Genomic DNA, 18113 nt, shown 5'->3' with positions numbered 1-18113 from the left:
TAACACTAGTGTGCAGAATTTACGAAAACTACAGCTTAGTTTTGACAAATGTGACCGTTTGCGTACAAACACAGCGATTTAAAGTTCTACACAACCGTGTGATCACATTAAATTGCAGGATTTCTTTCTTTTTTTTTTTTATACACCGGAAATAGTAACATTTTTAACCGGTGAAAGTTGAAAGGAGAAAGTTGAACGTTATGGATTTGGAAGGACTGCTTGGCTCTTTGGTGAGAGAAAAAAAACATACAATGATTAATAATGAAAAATTCTGTTGCTTTTGGCTGTGGACGATCCTAATACATACATTTGGCAACACCCGCGTTTGTTTGTTTTTTCGTTTGGTTTCTAATTAAAACTCAATGTGGGATACGAATTAGCCCACGTGTCGTATCTGTGTGAGAAGGATTCTCTATTTGATCCTCAAAGATAGCACATATTGTTATGGAGTGCGTATATATATTTGACACTGGCAGTCAGTGATCACATATTCCCCCCCTGTGATTCTTTAAGTTTGCTGTCCTAAGGGAAAATTAAAACGAGTGCATGTTTTTTTTTATTCGTAGGGTGCCGGCGGGGCAGTGTCTGCTGCCGGTGCACTGTCGCTGCCTGCAGAATCCTATGGGAATGATGTAAGTGTTTATGTATTTGGCATTATAAATTACATCCTTTATATTTTATGCACGACGAGAACCCATTGACATGGTGCATGCAGTGCAAGGTGTAGGCAGAACACGAGAGGTTGTTTTATTTTTAGTTTATTTTTTAGACGCCTTTATCCAAGGCGACTTGCAGGTGTTACAGTGCAAAACCCCCAATATTTAAATACAGTGTAGTTTACAGTAAGTGCAAATACTTCTACAATACAACTTGAGATAAGAAGTAGCAATTCAGGGTTAAAACAATTTGTATCTACAATGACATAATAGTGCACCAGCTCAGCATCCAGTAACGTGGTGCTGAGGTCAGACAAGTCCAGTGCAGGAGGGGTAGATAAAGAGATCTACAAACGCAGCCTAAATAGGTGGGTCTTCTGCAGAAGGCAGTGAGAGACGGAGAACGGTAGCTGGTTCCACCACAGAGGGGTCTAAGGAAGACAAGGAATACTGTATCACGAACAAAAGCAAAGTTTTTGATGTAAGAAAATCTTATTTTTATTAATTTATTTTTTAACAATGTGACCCGTTTTCAGCCTCAACTGGAAATGATGTGGGCTAAGAAGGCATACGATCACGCTGAAATCTATTTTAATGTAAGTTAAATCATTTATTTTATCATTGGATACAAATTAAGACGTGCAATATATGATAAAATGCTTACGGTATTTTAGTGTAAGTTAGACCCACGGTGTGGGCAGTGGAGGCAACTGTAGAGAACTAATGATCCAATTGTGTTAAAAACTTGGTATGGACATTCCTTAGCACAATTCTTTGGAGGGTATATTAGTGACCTGCTGTTCTAGCTTCCGATTGGTTGGGCTGATCATTGTCTTCCCATCAACTGAGGCATTGTGCCTTAAGCAATTTTACAGCTCACTGTTCATCCTGTGTTTTGTACTAACCTTGAGGAACCTGCACATGGTATTTATTGGATTATTTTCCAGGTGCAGTGACGTAGGGTACGTGGGCCTGTCTGTATTGGGATTCTAACACCTGTTATGGGCAGGTCCACAAATTAGGCAACCTCAGAGTCAACATTTCAAAATGATCCTAATAATGCATTTAGGGTGTCATTTTGAAGGCAATGATTTAGTGTTTTGTGATCTGGGTTATTTTTGTAAGAATATACAATAGTTACAATCAAGGAGGTAGACTGCTTCTGTTGTAGTGTATTGATAAGGGTCTGATCTAAGTACACGTAGAAACAATTGTACATAAGTCCTCAAACATCAGATATTTTGATACCATCCCAGCGTGGATGAAAAAGTCAATTCGTCCGAGTACGTCTGACACCATGGTATTTTATGAACATTTCTCCCTTATCAAGAAAGGTGGACAAATTATTTCTATCTGAATTAGTCCTGATCCATTGATATACTGTGCCCAAGTGAAAAGCCGTGATTATAATAATCAGAAATGTGCGTCAGCAATTGTGGAACTGCCCATATGTTACTTACTTACATACAGTTGCATGTTTTATTTTAATTTGCAGCTCATCTCATCAGTTGATCCCAAATTCCTTAAGCTCACAAAAGTCGACGACCAGATCTTCACTGAATTCAAGAAGACCTTCGGTGACATGAACATCAACGTCTTGAACCCAGAAGATCTCAAATCAGAAGAAGCCAAACAGGTGAGGTTTCCAGTGTCGCTAATCTTTAAACCATTACAGTAAGCTTGTGGACATGACATGTGGTGCAGAGATTTTAAAAGTACGTTTCATTTGCTTTCTGTAGAAGTGGAGGCCATTCTGTCTGCAGTTTGATGGAATCGTAGAAGACTACAACTACGGCACACTGCTGCGGCTGGACTGCCAAAAAGATTATACAGAGGAGAACACAATTTTTGGTAAGCAGCCCTGTGTGTGTGTGTGTGTGTGTGTGTGTGTGTAGAGCTTCAGCGATCTGGTTCATTACTTTGAGCAGGCTTTGCTAAAGAGGCCTGTGCTGATCTAGGATTAGTTCAGGACACATGCAGGGACTACAGTTCCAATACAGCATGGTGGCTAAGGGAACAGGATTTACAATCGTCAACTGTGGAATGGAAACTAGTAAGAAGATTAACGATTCTTAAACTCCACGTCTGTGCAAACTGTCTGTGTTAGTTAGTAACGTACATCCCTCTGCCCCACGTCTGTAAATGAAAAATCGGAGCGATCAGTATTTTGAAAAAGATGACCTAGATCTACCACAGACAGTTGTACAAATAGTACAAGCACGGATGATAAGGGTCGATCGTAACTTGTCTCCAATAAGTCACGGGTGAGATGAGCTCGTATGCAGCTATGGTGAAAAGTTTTGCATCACCCTATAGAATTAACTAATTTAGCTTCATAAAGCCTAATGAAAATTATGTTAAATACAATATCTAAATTATGTTCATATAGTTTTTTTTTATAATTCTCTCAGGACTACAATTCTAGGTAATGCAAAACCTTTGGCCACAGCTGTACACGGAAGCCTTTTTTTAAATAAAGATGTGGGGGCAAAGATATTTAAAAATCTCTGCATTACTACACAACAGCAGAGTAAATTGTGCTCGTAACATTGATAAAGACCTCGACATTTTTTGATAGATTTTTTTTCTTTCTCTGCAGCATTTTCTAAAATAGAAACACATGCTCTATTTCATGTACCTGTTTGCCCTGTTATACTACAGTTCAGCTTGTCCGAAATAATTAAGAATCGTAATTAAAAGCAAGTTTCTTTTCAGCCACCAGGATCCAGTTCTTTGCAGTTGAAATCTCCAGGAACAGAGAGGGCTACAACAACGCTGTGTATGAATCCACTTCCAAAAGCAAGAACCAGAAAAAGAGCTGATCCCATCCTCGAGAGGAGAACTTTTCTCAAGTGACCTTTTTGATAAAGACATTTCTAGTTCATTCTGAAAGAAGCCGGTATAATGCTTTGCACGAAATCCCCGAGTTGCTAATTAGTATCTTTGCATTTCTTTTCAAAATCAGCGGTCTGTATTCACAAAGCATTTACCGCCATGCCAAGTTAAATGTTTTTTTTTTCTTCTAGAAAGAAAACAAAACATTGTTAGAAACTTTAAGTTGTTAACTCACACTAGCCCTACACCCAGACATGTTTTACAACTCCCCTTCTTTTGTATATTATTGAAATGATCAGGCAAATCTATGAACTGATCACACTTCTCATCGCATGGTGAATAAGTCTCACCTGAATAAGTTTACTGTTAGAAGTTGTTTATGCAGCTTTATTTAATCTGATCGCACTTGTTCAAATAATATATAATAATAAATAATATGAACTCTTAAGTGCACCTTGGTTGTTTTACAAAAAGGATGCAGATTTAGCTCAGTAATCATTTGATTCGTTGGACACATTTAACACTTCTCTCCATGCCTCAATGCTTCATAAGTGAATCAAGAGCATTTTTTTTAAATCAACTGTAAAAGACCTTGAAACATATTAAATGTCCAATTGAACAATTTGAATAAATGATGTTAATTGAGAGTTTAAGTTGGAATAAAAACCAGAAGACCCTGCAGCCCTCGAGGACTGGAGTCTGACACCCCTGCTCTAAGATCTTGCGTGCCGCTAGACACGTCGGTCATATTATGCAGTTTAATGCAATGTGTTATAAAGGCCCTGGGGTGGTTGGGCTACAATACAGATACGCCTCGTTTGGTGAAATCAACAAAACAGGAAAAAAATCGTTAGCTTGAAGACTTTGTAACTAACAGATATGATAGTTTTGTGATATGCAAGTCAAAGACTTAATATAAAAACATGTTTCTTCTGTCTCTGGTTATTAAAGTAGTTATAATGTTCTTGCCCTCAGCCGGTGAAATTTAAATTACAAGGAAGACAGTACTTTGCATATCTTATAATAAGTGACAGTGTCTTTAACTTACAGCAGAGGTCACTGTGGTGTTAAAAAGAATAGTGAAACAAGGTGTACAATACAATTATCTATAACAAATGATGCCATGTTAAAACTTACCAGCTGGTGGTTATTAACTTTACATAATAACATTATAAACCTAATCAAGACTACAGCTGCACCAAACCATGATGCATCCAACAGTGAGAACATCAACTGCAAACATCAGATGTCAACGTGACACAGCTCTGTTGTCCTAATAAGAATACATTAAAAAAAGTTTAAAACTTTGTCAAAACTGTAGTGTAATTATTAACATTTTTAGGGTCTTTCAGAAAAAAAGGAGAGCCTTCTGCGCTTTTCATATCCGTCGCACTCTACATGGTGAATTTTAACTGACTTGATTTTTGCACCAAACCTTTATTAGACACTCCTAGCCTTCTATTGCTGTTTCAGAATGCATTGGTCTATAATCTGATAGAACTTTTATACAGATGTGCTTAACCTTTGAGTTACTGCGTGATTACTATGAGATTATAAAAGGACCCTCTGTATGTCTGTGCAAAGCCACTTTTCCCTAATGACATGCACACACACAAATATAATTTCAGTACAAACCATCAGCGTTTATTTGCAGTCACAATGCTTACACTATATGCAGCAGACACCCATACAAATCAGCCAGCTATCTGTTCACTCAATGGATCCACCAACACACAATCAACCAAGACAGACATTCACATCAGGGAACCAAAAAAAAAAAAAAAAAAAATACCCATGAGTGTTGACATGGTTAGGAGGTGAGCTAGTCTTCACAAACAATTAGCAGCAACAGTTCTGGAGAATGGTACAAGTTGCTAATATCATTCTTTCCTTGTTCTTAGATCTATCTTAATTCTCTTTTTCAGAAATATGCATTCAGTAATTCAAAGTGTGATTTGTATTTATTTTTTATTTGTATTTAAGATTTAAATAAAAGTACCAGTGACTTCTTGTTAGAAAGATCTTTAGTAAGACCCTCAAGTCTCTCTTCTGGTTAAAACAGATGGACATGTGAATTGAGGGTCCAAGGCCTGAGTTAATGGAAGCTCTCCCTAACAAATTCAGCTGTACTTCAACTGTAAGGGTACTACAGGTTAACATTTTGAAATGCATTATTTTTTTTTAATCCCTCCCTCCTCCACCCCCCCCCCCATGTCTCTATCCAATTTCACTCATTCTCAATTCCAACATCAAACCTTATTCATCTTCATATTCTTCACACACATACATAACCCCTCACTTAAGCATTGTTGAACTACTAGACTCTGTAAAAATTTCAATCACACTTTTTCTTCCTTTTTTTGTTTTTTTCAAATTGAAATTATTATAAACATTGTTCAAAATGTTATGAAAAAATGTACACATTTTTACAAGGCAGGCGACAGCAGGGCACTATTCCACCTCAGTCCGTGGACCCCAAAGAACAAAAGCACCCTGCCCTTTTCTGGGGGGGGGTGGAGGGAGGGATAAGGGGAGGAGGGAGAGAGGTTTGACCTCTTTGGGTAGCGGAGCAGCGCTTAACACCCTGACCTCTGAAGTCCGACTTTAAGAGATAAAGGCGGGGTTGGAGATCAGAAGTGAACGCTTTGGAAACGTGCCCGTCCCTTCTCAGCCAAGCCAAAGAAACACTGCTCTGTACAGACAGGATCTAGGGAATGTCAGCTCATCATATCGTTGCTGTTTACACCGTACGTCGAATTCTTCATGGAGTCGTTTACTTCTCTTCTAAATACTGAAAGGTTCTGTGTAAACCTGGGAAAAAAATAAAAAAGGCTTAGGTTCGGGAGGAAAGAGTGCCCCCTAAACACATAATACATCCTCTAAATTAGAGACCACAGTCAAGCGAGAACGTACCACTTGGAGGAAGTGATTGCACAGTGATGGTCAACTGGCAGGGTAAATACATTTACAAAAAATATAATAAAAAGACCACTTGCTCAAAAATAACATGCATCAGTACATTTTCTAGGACTAATATTTTAATAGATGCATTCTACTACACCTATTCATTTGTCAAAGAAGACACATTTAAAACATATTTTACTATATAAAGATGGCAATGGCCTTTTCAAGGTGTATCGGCTGAATTAGAATTGGGAATAGGCAGGCACAACTCAATGCGTTGCAATCAGCCTTTAAATAATCCACACACACACAGCTTTTACGTTTTATTAGATTTATTCTTCCTTTCCCTTAACTTTTATTAAGTTTTGTTTTTGGCAATAACTCAAAACATTTTTTTTTGTAATAGTCTGTGTTAAGGGGCTTTTGAAGTCTGGGAGCTGCTCTTTGGTTCTCCTTGCCTGCTTTAGACACCTGTAAATGTACACAAGTTCAGCTGAAAAGTGTCTTTACACAGTGTAAGTAAGCGTTAGCACCATCTAGTGCACAGCAGTGTATTGCCAGCAAAACAAAAGATCACTGGGTGGTGCTGGCTCTCACTTCTCTACAGACCCAGCTCTAGCCTGTGTTATATATACAGGCAACTAGAACTGAGGAGAAAGCACCTTAGACTTACCAAAGGAATTTATATGAACAATTGCTAAACGAACCACTTTATCACAAACATCATACAAAAGTAATAATTTAATATGAAGCAGCTTACTTAAAACTCCATAAACTTAAAAGGTAAGTAGTACAGACCTGTCTCTGTTTTTTGTCAGTAAGTTGCGTTCAATGCCTTCCATAAGATTTTCAAAACATAAATGCATGGCTTGCTGCTTTTCTGGAGGTTGGCTGTTCACTATACTGTTTCTCAAATCAGCAAAATACTAGAAATGCATACAAAAACAAGGTTAGTACAAAATGCTTCTCGACAGACAATTCTGTCTGCTTCTACGTTCAAGTGTTCGTAGCTGACAAAATCATTGTATTAAAATCTGTTGTGCACTTCCATTTGCTATATAGGTCTTGAGTGTGCAGTTCTGAAAGTTCTGTAATAGTAAACCTGCAGTTTCATTTGGAAACGTATCTGCAACTACAGTAGTGCATCTCTGTTTGCAAGCCATGCTTTCAGTAAGCTTTGCCCTTCTTTGGTCATTTCTCCTGGAGGGTGAAATGAGGTCTCCATCCCTTCAACGGTTTCGTTCCTGTCATTATGCAACTGGCTGCTTCCTCTATTGACTGACATGCTTCCAGTAGCTTGCCACATTTACTGACATTATTTGAGGTGAAATGACCTAATAAGTGTAACAGATTTGAGTTTTCGTTAACCCAATATAGCATCGGATGTTTTCAAATTAAATGTTTGCTTGTGTTTCTTTTAAAAACTTCAGATTTGAGACCTGTATAGATTAATGGAAGTGCAAAAAAGATGCACGATGGAATCATTTTGTTAGCTACAGTCACTTTTAGTCGTCCATACAGAAGCTTAAATACTGATGAAAGCATGCTTAGGGGCAGTATTAAAAAAACAAAAAACAAAACACAAATCAGATGGCTATTCACATCTGATAACATTAGCAGTCCATTTAAAAGTGCCGCAGCCCCACAAAATTGAAATCTTGTTTTTGCGTTGAATTTAAACAAATATTCTAACAGTCGATCATTCTGAATCAGCTGGAATTCGTTCCATATTACAATATAAAATCTCTCAGGAGTAAAAGAAAAAAACACCTGATACCCCATCAAAATGACCCCATTAAAGAAAGGAAAGATAGTGTATATCATTTTGTATGGTAGAATGCATGTTATTTTTTCAGTCATTTAAGCATTGGTTTCCTTTGCAGGATATCTTTTTCACAGAACGGATATGAACAGGGCCATTTTTACCCAGTACATTTCAAGCAGCGCTTGACCGTCTATTTGAATGATTGTCCCAGCACTGTGGACAGGTGCATGTCTTCCAGGGCAGCAGTGTGGAATAGTGGTTAGGGCTCTGGACTCTTGACCGGAAGGTCGTGGGTTCAATCCCAGGTGGGGGACATTGCTGCTGTACCCTTGAGCAAGGTACTTTACCTAGATTGCTCCAGTAAAAACCCAACTGTATAAATTGGTAAATGTATGTAAAAATAATGTTTAAAAAATAAATGTATGTAAAAATAATGTGATATCTTGTAACAATTGTATGTCGCCCTGGAAAAGGGCGTCTGCTAAGAAATAAATAATAATAATAATAATCCACAGCTGTGGAATTGTATCCCTTCATGGAAAAACAACGTATGTAATGATTACACTTCTGTGCTGGTTGAAACAGTGTTTTTATTATTATTATTATTTATTATTATTATTATTATTATTTATTTCTTAGCAGACACCCTTATCCAGGGCAACTTACAATTACCCACCATACAGTTGGGTTTTTACTGGAGCAATCTAGGTAAAGTACCTTGCTCAAGGGTCCAGCAGCAGTGTCCTCCCACCTGGGATTGAACCCACAACCCTCCGGTCAAGAGTCCAGAGCCACTACTCCACACTTTTAACAGTGAACCAGGTTTCAAACCTCCGAAAGGCAGAGATAGATTACCTTCTCGTTTAGCAGAATCAAACCAAGCAATGGACGAGACATTGACCACTGATTTCTGCAGTCCTCGAATATTATAATATTGAGTACAGTTGACAGCATCTGAAAGGAAGAAAAAATGTGATTGTACACTATTTCAGCAATATACAAAAACGGAAGAAATAAACAAAGTCACTGTTAAGGATTTGTCGAACTTCCAGTACATCTTACGTCCATAGAACACAGGGCACAACATAAGATTAAACAAATAAACCAAAAAAAGTGCTGGCTTCCTCCTTACCTGCTGTATCATTTCTGGGTGCTGTTGCATGATGTGCAGGAACCTGTCGCTCTCCTGTGCCATTGGGGTTGACCTCTTCTTTGTGCTGCGTGACAGCTGCTTAAATAAATATGTAACTATATGGTCTAAACTGGAGCAGCACCCTGTGCATACCATTGTGTCTAATGAGAAAGAAAGAAAGCAAGCAAGCAGTACGATTAACACAGTATTTCTATTACAATAACATGTCGCCATGTTACAGGCGTCAATACCGTGAAAAAAAAAAGAGGTTCGCCAACAAATGAATAGTTCCATTCAAATGATAGTCGACCCCAATATAGTCTTTGACATCCAAAAATGTTTTGACACTATGAATAAGCAAGTGCTAACTAAAGGCTTTAAAAGCCTTACCTCTTATTAGCATTAGCAACACTGTCACATCTTTTTAGTTTTTTTTAATGTTTTAATTCAAATACAACACCATAGTAAAAGCTGTTGCTGTTTCCTGTTACCTACCTACTTCCTGTGCTGTAGGTAAATATCACTCTGACGGTTTTGCTACAATGTTGGCAACAGCAGAGGAAGTGATTAGGTACAAGGAAAAAGACATTTTTATTTATTTGCATCTATTTAGAGTGTTCAAAAAACACACAAGCACGATTTAAAAAAAATAAAATAAAATGGGCAGCAGTGTAGAATAGTGGTTAGGGCTTTGGACTCTTGACCGGAGGGTTGTGGGTTCAATCCCCAGTGGGGGACACTGCTGTTGTACCCTTGAGCAAGGTACTTTACCTAGATTGCTCCAGTAAAAACCCAACTGTATAAATGGGTAATTGTATGTAAAAATAATGTGATATCTTGTAACAATTGTAAGTCGCCCTGGATAAGGGCGTCTGCTAAGAAATAATTAATAATAATAATAAAATACAATACATCGCAATTATAGGGGACCAGTGATAAACATGTCTAAGTATAGCAATACAATGTTTTTAAAGCCTTGGTTATCTCTCCTTCTAACAGCATGTCTATGACTGGTATGTGGGATTCATTGTAATTACCAAGTGCCGCGAGTCCTTCAGAGATGGAGGAGAGAATGTACATGATTACATGGGGCTCCAGGCTGGCAATGAAGTTCATGTGGTCCTGGGTGAGAACTTCCAGCAGGGAATAGTACGACTGGCTGAGTTTGGGGTAATCCTAGATCGGAGGGAACAGCACATTACACTTCAAAACCTTCCTGTCTTTTAAAGCCTAAAAATGTAGGGCTGGGTTCATCTGCATTTTAAAAATATTTTTAAATTATATCTATTATTAATAGATATAATTACTAAACTAAATAAAAAAGAAGTATATATAGCTGTGTTCGGAAATTATTAAATCTTGCACCAGTTTAAAAAAACAAAAAATCACTGATAACACGTACCCCACCGTACAATAGCTGTAAATAAAACATTAGAGCCATCAGTACATTGATAAAGTAAATCACCATGAACTACACTAATCACATGTAAAAATGTAATATTCCCCATGTTTCATTACAATTGGATAAGCAGTTCTCTAGACAAGTAAAAATGTGACAAACAGGCAGCCTCCATATACTCCCTGACTCTGATACTAACTTGTGCTAAAGAACGCTTCATTGCAATTGGATAAGCGGTTCTGTATATTTTTGTTAAAACACAAGTGTGACATACAGACAGACAGTCGCCTTACCACGTTTCACCCCAATAGGATAGGCAGGTCTCATAATACACACGTACGACTCTGAAGCGTGACATACATGCTTTTCCAGCGGGGGAATAAACACGCTTCTCATCATACTCACCAGTAAGTCACTGTGAGGGATTGATAGGAGGAGCTTAATAAATGTCTGTAAGGCGTTATCTAGTGCGTCGTCCCCGTAAAGCCGAAAAACGCCAAAGTTCACGTAATTGCCACTTAGCACGGCTTTTAACATGGAGAAGCAGATAGAGATTCCTTTGAGTTTTAGTGCATACACTTGATCCTTCGGCACTTCTCCTAGTGTTAAAATACGATTGCCTAAGAAAAATAAATTTTACATAAAGAACAGTTAGGCTATGTGAAAGGGTTAAGAATACATTAAGCTTACAATTATGTGATATAAAAATAACTATGAAATATTTGATTAGTGATGTTAAACACCCCCCAGAAATAATTTATTAATTACATTAATCCTAAAACTGATTTTTTTTTGGTGTATAAATAATGCAAATATATGACACAATTATCAAACACATCCAGCATTTACAACAGTGTGTGCGAGTCTGAGTTTGAGTGAAAGACTTACCATACATAGTAATTATCTTGCTGGTTTCCCTAAAAAGGAGGATTCCATTGGGAGATGATACATCAAATTGTAATCTTTGAGACCTGCAAATAACACACACAATGATGTCAGTACCATGCATCCCGCCACGGCAGTAAATTAGAGCCATTAGTGTGATGAAAACGTTGATGACCGTGACATATCAACAGGATGTACAGCACAGTATAGAAGAATTACAAACGAAATGTTTCATTTGAGAAGTGATTCTCCAGATCTATGCAAAAATGAAAGCGTGACATACATACAGACGGTCCATTTATACTTCATGTGTCAGGTTCCAACTGATTTTATATGAAAAAATAACATTACACAACATGCACTGTTTAAATTGAATACATTTTATTCACAGTAAAAGCTGGTTTAAAAGGCACTGCATAGCAACGTGACACTCGGCAGTGCGTCTCCAGCCCTGCCCCACCCTTTCTTCGCTGTATTAATCACATACATCTGAGTCGTACATACTGATACATCCATCTCCTGATCACTCCCTTTATTCACTCCTCAATAATGACATCCTAGTCATTACTTTATTCCTTTAACATCTCAAAAAAGCTTGGCAAACGTCCGCGATTTTCTTTGAGTGCTGGATGTGTCTGTGGTGAAGGGACGATGCGTATTGCTCAGATCCTGTGAATGACACCTTTTTCATGGTCGGACCTGGTCCGACATAGGACCACAAAGGGCTAATGGGGCAGTTAAGAGCAGTTTCAGTATAGCTGCAGACACACACACACACACACACACACACACACACACACAGACTTACCTGTTGTGAACCAGCTCTGCCATTAGCTTAAGAACAGGTGTAGTGCAAGCTGGGTCATGGTACCACAGTTCGATAGCTCTTTGCAGTATCGGCATGTAGGCTGGATAGCTACAGGGCAGAAGCTAAGGAAAACTGAGTGAACGGACAAAGAGGCCAGACAATGTCCCTCGATATGCTGCTGATAACAGTACAGAGAAAATATCCATTGTGTGACACAGACAAGTTCCTTCAAAATATCCCCCCCGATTACGATCCCCTTAACCTCTTCAGCTCCAGGACATACGCAGGTACGTCAAGACAGAGCACCTGCAGTACCTTGCCATACCTGCATACGTCAAGGTTTGCCATCTATTCTGTGGGGCTTCTTTCAGCCTGTCCCTATCGTGCTGTATAGGCTGTGTTGGTGCTGTGGAATGTTAGTTTTGCAGTCCGGGGGGCGGGGGATTAGGGGTGTGTCCGGTGACGTTTTTATCCAATCGCATTTCGCACAAACATACCTTGCATCTGTGAGTGCAAAACTGTTAAGACAATACAGCAGCAAACCGTCGGCGATCTAGAAGTGTATATATTGTACTTACTTTAATTTTGGTACAGTTTATTTGCAGTATTACTGGTTTACTTTTCTTTATATTGGTACAACCTGCTTGCTATTATTCCAAATAAAAAAAAACGTTAACATACAAGATTGATTGAGCCACTGTAAGTAAAGAGTTTGATGCATGATCTAATTAATAGTATTTTACAGCAATTTCAGGAGTAAAAATAGCAATTCAAATTGTTTCAAAATCTGGTACGTGGCATTCACATTCCTTTTTACATCTTGAGTTGAAGGGGTTAATAGCTTATGATCAGAAAGCTGTACGTTTTTGCACAACCGGATAAGCGGTTCTCTAGAATAAAGTTGTTTTGCTTTCTGAAATTTTGCCCGACTATTAAAACAGTATGAAGGATACATCCAGTCAAACAGCATCATGAAGCTGGTCTTGGCGTTGAAAGCAAAGGCGATTCCTCTCAAATCTCTCACCAGACCCACCAATGTACTCTGTAAAAGAATGAAGCAAATCAGCAATCAGCCTATGCTCAGGGGCAGGCGATGTTATTACATCTTGTGCTTTTATACAAGAGATCACATACAGTGCCTTGCGAAAGTATTCGGCCCCCTTGAACTTTGCGACCTTTTGCCACATTTCAGGCTTCAAACATAAAGATATGAAACTGTAATTTTTTGTGAAGAATCAACAACAAGTGGGACACAATCATGAAGTGGAACGAAATTTATTGGATATTTCAAACTTTTTTAACAAATAAAAAACTGAAAAATTGGGCGTGCAAAATTATTCAGCCCCTTTACTTTCAGTGCAGCAAACTCTCTCCAGAAGTTCAGTGAGGATCTCTGAATGATCCAATGTTGACCTAAATGACTAATGATGATAAATAGAATCCACCTGTGTGTAATCAAGTCTCCGTATAAATGCACCTGCACTGTGATAGTCTCAGAGGTCCGTTTAAAGCGCAGAGAGCATCATGAAGAACAAGGAACACACCAGGCAGGTCCGAGATACTGTTGTGGAGAAGTTTAAAGCCGGATTTGGATACAAAAAGATTTCCCAAGCTTTAAACATCCCAAGGAGCACTGTGCAAGCGATAATATTGAAATGGAAGGAGTATCAGACCACTGCAAATCTACCAAGACCTGGCCGTCCCTCTAAACTTTCAGCTCATACAAGGAGAAGACTGATCAGAGATGCAGCCAAGAGGCCCATGATCACTCTGGATGAACTGCAGAGATCTACAGCTGAGGTGGGAGACTCTGTCCATAGGACAACAATCAGTCGTATACTGCACAAATCTGGCCTTTATGGAAGAGTGGCAAGAAGAAAGCCATTTCTTAAAGATATCCATAAAAAGTGTTGTTTACAGTTTGCCACAAGCCACCTGGGAGACACGCCAAACATGTGGAAGAAGGTGCTCTGGTCAGATGAAACCAAAATCGAACTTTTTGGCAACAATGCAAAACGTTATGTTTGGCGTAAAAGCAACACAGCTCATCACCCTGAACACACCATCCCCACTGTCAAACATGGTGGCGGCAGCATCATGGTTTGGGCCTGCTTTTCTTCAGCAGGGACAGGGAAGATGGTTAAAATTGATGGGAAGATGGATGGAGCCAAATACAGGACCATTCTGGAAGAAAACCTGATGGAGTCTGCAAAAGACCTGAGACTGGGACGGAGATTTGTCTTCCAACAAGACAATGATCCAAAACATAAAGCAAAATCTACAATGGAATGGTTCACAAATAAACATATCCAGGTGTTAGAATGGCCAAGTCAAAGTCCAGACCTGAATCCAATCGAGAATCTGTGGAAAGAACTGAAAACTGCTTTTCACAAATGCTCTCCATCCAACCTCACTGAGCTCGAGCTGTTTTGCAAGGAGGAATGGGCAAAAATTTCAGTCTCTCGATGTGCAAAACTGATAGAGACATACCCCAAGCGACTTACAGCTGTAATCGCAGCAAAAGGTGGCGCTACAAAGTATTAACTTAAGGGGGCTGAATAATTTTGCACGCCCAATTTTTCAGTTTTTTATTTGTTAAAAAAGTTTGAAATATCCAATAAATTTCGTTCCACTTCATGATTGTGTCCCACTTGTTGTTGATTCTTCACAAAAAATTACAGTTTCATATCTTTATGTTTGAAGCCTGAAATGTGGCAAAAGGTCACAAAGTTCAAGGGGGCCAAATACTTTCGCAAGGCACTGTATAAATAGATAATTGATAATTTAATAAGAGACGCCCTACACACAGTGTACTAACTTATTATAAATCACTAATGCTGTAGGCAGGACCTACTACTTTGTACACAGAATAATATGTACTGGAATTTGGACAAATTATTGGTTGGTTGATTCTCTCAGGTGTGGTTTATAATTGTGTAGCCATGCAATTTTTCTTTCCAATTTATAATAAGTAAATCCGCTATGCTACACAGTTGGAGCAGCCGAAGACAATGTAGTTGGGCATTGTCTTAGATGTCACTTACTTTTGCTTCTTGTTCGTTGAATGTGTTGGTGCTAAACATCTGGGCCACAGTTTCGAACGCTGCCGTTAAAGGAAGCATGAACTGTTCAAATTGATCCTCATCTTCTCCTGCAGTTCAAGAACATATAGGAGAGACAGCAACAAACACTAAGAAACACTGTTACTAAGAGAATACTACAGCATAAACTGGTTGAGATACAAAACCGAAATTCGCAACCCATTTACCAAATCCCAGATAGCACTCGAGTATTCTGCCCTATAGATGATTTGCATGCTTTTGCCAAGTCCAACTGGATAAATTCAATGAATTGGCTGGGTCCAGATACATTTCATTATATTTTAATATAAGCTGAAATGATTGCATTTAAAATCAATGTTAAACAAAACAAACCACAATTTTAAAAACAAAATTAAATATATACTACAGCAACGTTGTACTTGCAATGCATGTAAGATCTATGATGATGTTAATTTAAATGGTACAAGTATGCCAGTAACGTACATTAAACAATCTAAACTAGAGCCATCATTAGGATGAAAGAGATGACATACCAACAGCATGTACAAAACAGTATAAAATAAAATAAAAAAAGACTTAGCCACAGTTGTAGCTTTTCATTAAAACATCCAATAATTAATAAAAATAGTAAATTTAAAGGTCAGTTACCGTTACCTAAATCCACCATGAGCAGCCTTCCCAAGGCTGTGTAGAAGGTGGTGCGGCAGCGCATGTCACTCAAGTTTGATTGATTGTTAATGCCCAGAAAAGAGAAGTGCTCACTCTGACGAGAAAAAAAATAAATAAATGTTACTCCGAGACAAGAATCGACCCAGGTTAGAAAATAGTTTACAGAAAATATCACTTTTAATGCCCCCCACCCCTACCCCACTTTTTACGGTTTTATAAATAAAATCCCATCCATCTGATATTCAGTACTATGAAAAATAAACAGTTAATTCAGACAAGCATACTATAATATGAGACATCTCATTGATAGATTGTCTAAATTTATAACCAAAAGTTATTTAAAAAAAAAAAAAAATCTGCTTATTTTAGAACTTTTTTAATTATTTGCTTGGGCACCCCCAATATTCACAGTCAATACTGTTACTTCAATAGCCAAACACTGAAACAGTTCGTTCAATAAGGTTCACTTAACACAGTCCTGCAGTGTAAAGCACTACATTTTTGTTAGTTCTTCAGTATTTAAAATGGTAAAGACGTGTAGATACTTACTGTGTGGTTATTCAGCATGAACTGAACGGCGCTGAGTTTCACTAGTTTTCTAACACTGCTATAAGTGCAAAGAAAGTCAAGGAAAAGGGCAAAACAGAATGCAGTACAATGCTGAAACAAAACAAACCTAAACAAAAAAAAACAAAAAAACACAGGGAACAGAATTTCAACTCTATCCTAAAACTTACAGAAACTCACTAAGGTTCATGAAGACATTTTGCATGAAGGAATCCTCAAGCCTGTCATGTATTCGTATATAGAGGACACCGGCAACTACGAACACTCAATAGTGCTGAATTTAAAAAAATACATAAATAAACTTAATAAATGCAATGGCAAATATTGAGACAAAAGTCTTTGGAGTCTTTGGAGTGTGGAGTAGTGGTTAGGGCTCTGGACTCTTGACCGGAAGGTTGTGGGTTCAATCCCCAGTGGGGGACACTGCTGTTGTACCCTTGAGCAAGGTACTTTACCTAGATTGCTCCAGTAAAAACCCAACTGTATAAATGGGTAATTGTATGTAAAATAATGTGATATCTGTATAATGTGAAATAATGTATAATGTGATATCTTGTAACAATTGTAAGTCGCCCTGGATAAGGGCGTCTGCTAAGAAATAAATAATAATAATAATAATAATAATAATAATAATAATAATAATAATAATAATAATGTCTTTATGTATACAGACTACACCCAGTGCAGTTTATATTTCATGGACGACGGTAATGGATTTAGAAGAAAAGGATTGTTTTTTTTAATAAAGGATATCCAATAGACAGATCATTGAGAAGCTGCAGAGTCTTGGAGGTGATAGGTTCACATCGTCCCCAATATTTCAGGTTGGTGATTCTTGAGGAAAAAAAAAACCAAAACAGTTATTTTACAAAACATTTATAAAAGGCATTTTAAAACAAAAACTGTGCAGGTTTTACATAGCTATCCATGCCAAAGAAACTGTAGGGATTATTTATAAAAAGACATATTTAAGGTATAGTAACCTGCTCTTATAATTAAGTTACATTTTTAATTTCTAATGTTTTTCATTTTGAAACATTTATTTTTTTAGGGCTATACAGCTATGGCCAAAAATTTTGCATCACCTAGAATTTTATGACTGAGAAATAAAAAATGAAAAACTCTAGTTATTTTTAGTTAACATCCTGAATTCAAATACAACTACAAAATGATATTGCTAAAAGTCTATCTGAAGCAATAATAGTAGTACAGTATTTGAGGTTAGATTTAGAAATGTCACATTTTAGAATTTTTTTCAGTTTTTCATTAGGCATATTGAAAACTACAAAACGGTATGTAATTTCAATCCATTAACGTAACATTATTCAGCAGGTTTCATTAAACTTTATGAAGCAAAATGAGTTAATTAACATGATGCAAAACCTTCGTCTATAGTGTAGAACTGACATATCCTTACATGAAAGATGTAAA

General features: G+C 37.7%; 2 protein-coding genes across 5 annotated transcripts in view; one reads left to right on the top strand and one right to left on the bottom strand.

Annotated features, from left to right (window-relative positions):
- The first annotated feature begins 4 nt into the window (after positions 1–4).
- LOC117971677 (protein PBDC1-like) lies at positions 5–3939 on the top strand. The gene is made up of 6 exons (XM_059013759.1): positions 5–230; positions 567–632; positions 1193–1252; positions 2152–2292; positions 2396–2507; positions 3372–3939. Exons 1-6 carry the CDS (start codon positions 201–203, stop codon positions 3476–3478), a joined length of 516 nt encoding a protein of 171 aa, XP_058869742.1. The 5' UTR covers positions 5–200; the 3' UTR covers positions 3479–3939.
- Positions 3940–5445: 1506 nt separating this feature from the next.
- The window catches only part of LOC117397726 (exportin-7), a 33318-nt gene continuing 20650 nt past the window's right edge, over positions 5446–18113 (bottom strand). For 3 of the 4 annotated variants that reach the window (XM_059013756.1, XM_059013757.1, XM_059013758.1), the window contains exons 16-28: positions 17436–17516; positions 16665–16728; positions 16101–16209; positions 15429–15535; positions 13338–13426; positions 12385–12492; positions 11580–11662; positions 11097–11311; positions 10330–10468; positions 9293–9453; positions 9016–9114; positions 7194–7321; positions 5446–6302 (exon numbers count right to left, since the gene is read on the bottom strand). In XM_059013756.1, the coding sequence (XP_058869739.1) occupies positions 6209–6302; positions 7194–7321; positions 9016–9114; positions 9293–9453; positions 10330–10468; positions 11097–11311; positions 11580–11662; positions 12385–12492; positions 13338–13426; positions 15429–15535; positions 16101–16209; positions 16665–16728; positions 17436–17516 (1477 nt within the window). In that variant the 3' untranslated portion in view covers positions 5446–6208. Of the gene's footprint in view, positions 6303–7193; positions 7322–9015; positions 9115–9292; positions 9454–10329; positions 10469–11096; positions 11312–11579; positions 11663–12384; positions 12493–13337; positions 13427–15428; positions 15536–16094; positions 16210–16664; positions 16729–17435; positions 17517–18113 lie in introns of all 4 variants that reach the window. The other variant, XM_059013755.1, reaches the window with a different exon arrangement.

The sequence above is a fragment of the Acipenser ruthenus genome, chromosome 46 (genome assembly GCF_902713425.1).
Source record: "Acipenser ruthenus chromosome 46, fAciRut3.2 maternal haplotype, whole genome shotgun sequence".
Classification (NCBI taxonomy): domain Eukaryota; kingdom Metazoa; phylum Chordata; class Actinopteri; order Acipenseriformes; family Acipenseridae; genus Acipenser; species Acipenser ruthenus.
This window is presented reverse-complemented; position numbering and strand designations above follow the sequence as displayed.

What these genes read in the sequence shown, in the direction of transcription:
- LOC117971677 (XM_059013759.1), top strand. Translation starts at nt 201, where the DNA reads ATGGATTTGGAAGGACTGCTTGGCTCTTTG. An exon ending in CAGAATCCTATGGGAATGAT is followed by an intron (nt 633 to 1,192) that starts GTAAGTGTTTAT and finishes ACCCGTTTTCAG; the next exon opens with CCTCAACTGGAAATGATGTG. An exon ending in ACGCTGAAATCTATTTTAAT is followed by an intron (nt 1,253 to 2,151) that starts GTAAGTTAAATC and finishes TTTAATTTGCAG; the next exon opens with CTCATCTCATCAGTTGATCC.